Below are 3,110 nucleotides of genomic sequence, written 5' to 3' on the forward strand. Positions count from 1 at the left end.
CGTAATGTTGTTTTGTGTATTTTAGCCTCATTATAAGTATCCTGCTTTGTCAGTTGAATTTGTGTTAATGCTTTTTGTGTATTCTAGTGTCTTTTGTTATCACGTCCCCAGTCATAGGTAGGCTATAACGCAGTTTTGAGCCTACATAGTGTTCTCGCTGGTGCAGTTTGCATACCTTTTTCCTACTCACCTCATTTTATGAGCACCATAATCAGTAGGGCGTGAGTTTCGCTGCCAGGCAGCGGGGAGTTATTTATTCCCTTTCTTGTTTTCCTGCTCTGGGGTGTATCCCTCATCTCTGGGGATGCCCCCCAGAAATATTAGTGGTTATCTCAGGTCTTGTGGGTAACTTTTAGAACCCATCTCGGTCGTGTTTGGTACTGTATGTACTTAACATGTTTTCGCTCATGTTTCATTTGTATTACTGCTGCGTGATGGAAGTGAGTAATCAATTTACCGTTGGCCATTTGTAGTACAGAGCAAAACTTTAAGTGAAATATTTGTGTGGTATTATTATTATTATTTTTTTTTTTATTGTATTTATTTATTTATTTTTACAGTGATACTGTTTTAAAAGCATGGGATACAAACACATTGACTCTAGACTCTATTTTCCTTTGATTCTTTGAAATTGAATTTGCCTGATAGAAAGATTAGCAAAGCTGCTCAGTGAATGATATCTTATCGGTATTTGTCCGCCAGAGCCGCACACACAGCGCAAAGGAATTTGTCCACAGCCACATGCACCTCAGGAGTGAAGTCAGATGGGAAGTTGACTGCACACGCCACAAGGAGGTTGTGGGACAATATCTAAAATGAAAAAATCCATAAAAAGAAAGGTCAGAAAATAAACTAGCAACTGCAGAATCACATTGCAGCTGTCTTGTGTCAGACATGTACAGTGAAGAATATTGATGATTTTCCTCCCTTGTGACAGAATTGGGGGACATTTCCCCAGGTTAAACATTTTACATTTGCTTAATATTAATAGTAAAGCTTTGCATAATTAATTTGCCCCACCTTGAAGTTGCTAGGGTCGATGCGCAGTTTGGTAGCATGCAGGTCACTGAGTGCACTCAGTCCACCAACAAGGTTGTCCATTTTACCGACAGCCTCGCCAACAGCCATCATGATGGTCTTTCCATGTTTCTTGACAGGGTCAGAGCCAGGTGCCTGGTCAGGCCAGTGAGCAAAGTAGGTTTTGGTTGCAGGGTAGACGACAAGCATTCTAGTGAGAGATAAGAACAATAATTCATTTTAACTCATGAAAGCATTAAGAGTTCTGTATACTTTATAAAGCAACAGCACTTTGTGACATTTGTGCTTCGCAATCCTTCAACATATTTTCTAATATATGTGTAGGATATGCACTGGATAAGAGCATCTGCTAAATGCCTCTAATGTAATATATGTGAAAATGTATAGGTGATGTTTGTGCAATCTGAACACTGGAAATGAGAGGTTTTGCATTTTCCATGATAATTGTTTTCATGTCACAATCTCTGAACACATACACTCATTTTCTGTCATGAATATTGATTTGGCCACATTGCAAATCAGATCTGTAAGAAAATAGAGAGCATAATTAATTGGTCTACCTTCCCAGGGCCTCTGCTCCTAGGCCATCGGCCTTGCCTTTGATCTTGTTCCAGAATCCCTTTACCAAAGTCTTATCCTTTGCAGTGAGACTCATTTTTCGTTGATTTGTAACCTGTGTGCCCTTACAAGACTAGGAAAAGAACAGAGATAGTTCTCCCAACCTTGCCTTCTATGTATATATCGTGCCATTTAGACACACCCAGTAACCACAACTCTGTCATTCATGAGATGTTGGTCAAGGTCCAACTCACGTCAAAAAAGCCCAAATTCTGCAGGAGTCTTCCCATATTGCAATCTTATCTTTTCTGTTTCATGGCATTTTCACTAATACAGTTCAAGGTTCAAGTTCAAGGTTCATGTTAATGAGATATGACCTGTATTTTATGCAACTATAGGGTCTTTAAAATTCATTCATTCATTATCCAAACCTATCCTGAATAGGGTTGCAGGGGGGCTGGAGCCTATCCCAGCATACATTGGGCGAAAGGTAGGAATACACCCTGGACAGGTCGCCAGTCCATCACAGGGCACACACGCCATTCACTCACACACCCATACCTACGGGCAATTTAGACTCTCCAATTAGCCTAACCTGCATGTCTTTGGACTGTGGGAGGAAACCGGAGTACCCAGAGGAAACCCACGCAGACACGGGGAGAACATGCAAACTCTGCACAGAGAGGCCCCAGCCGACGGGGATTCGAACCCAGGACCTCCTTGCTGTGAGGCGGCAGTGCTACCCACTGCACCATCCGTGCCACCGTCTTTAAAATTATATACAATATATAAATTATAGTATTTTCCCAAATAGCTAAATGAACATTGACATAATTAAAACATTAAAATGATGCAATGAAATAGCATACAAGCTATTCACAAAACTGTTAGGGTATTCAAACACAGTACCACAATGTAGGTTACAAATACACATTGTAAATCACATTTGAGTCATTTTATAGAGAAAGTTAAATACAATTAAGAAGTGTGGTACATTTATAAAATGGCACTGGATATTATGTAAAGACTGTGATTTTATGTCTAGGTATATATCAATTCATTATGTTAGCCTTGTGGCTTTGGTAAAATATCACAAAGTAGAACTTAAAGCAGCAGAAGACACTTAAAATAAACATTAGTATTTCATTTATATTTGTATATGGCTGTATTAATTGTACCATAATGCGTTCACCAGGTTTTATGATTTTCTCCATAGCTTTTCTCTATAGCTTTTGTCTGGGCAACTCAGCCAAAAAGTGATGGGTGTGTTTGCACAGAGCGCGATTTTTCCACGGCTCATGCTCAATGTTTGATAACGTAATCTAATGAAAATTGAATTGAACCCCACCTTGGCGGAATGTGTCTGAACATAATGATAAGAAATTGGCTCCATTTGCTCCAACCTGATAATGTTAAAGTCTTAAACTTGATAAAAATAAAGCCTTACAGTTTCCAGCACCACCCCAAAAACCTACTCCCCATCTCCTGCAACCACTTCTTAAACACGGAGTTGT

At 39.6% G+C, this 3,110-nt stretch overlaps 1 protein-coding gene across 1 annotated transcript; it reads right to left on the bottom strand.

The window, feature by feature from the left end:
• Window positions 1-499: 499 nt before the first annotated feature.
• Window positions 500-2,213, bottom strand: LOC133114678 (hemoglobin cathodic subunit alpha-like). The gene is made up of 3 exons (XM_061224243.1): window positions 1,599-2,213; window positions 1,021-1,228; window positions 500-810 (listed from the first exon to the last, which is right to left on the bottom strand). The coding sequence occupies exons 1-3, from the start codon at window positions 1,691-1,693 to the stop codon at window positions 682-684; spliced, it is 432 nt and encodes a 143-aa protein (XP_061080227.1). The 5' UTR covers window positions 1,694-2,213; the 3' UTR covers window positions 500-681.
• Window positions 2,214-3,110: the final 897 nt, after the last annotated feature.

Source organism: Conger conger, chromosome 16 (assembly GCF_963514075.1).
Source record: "Conger conger chromosome 16, fConCon1.1, whole genome shotgun sequence".
NCBI lineage: Eukaryota > Metazoa > Chordata > Actinopteri > Anguilliformes > Congridae > Conger > Conger conger.

Excerpts from the sequence above, each read along its gene's own strand:
- LOC133114678 (XM_061224243.1), bottom strand. The coding sequence starts at position 1,693 with ATGAGTCTCACTGCAAAGGATAAGACTTTGGTAAAGGGATTCTGGAAC. Across the intron at positions 1,229-1,598 it reads GGAGCAGAGGCCCTGGGAAG|AATGCTTGTCGTCTACCCTG; the intron begins GTAGACCAATTA and ends ATCTCTCACTAG. Across the intron at positions 811-1,020 it reads TCGACCCTAGCAACTTCAAG|ATATTGTCCCACAACCTCCT; the intron begins GTGGGGCAAATT and ends TTTTCATTTTAG.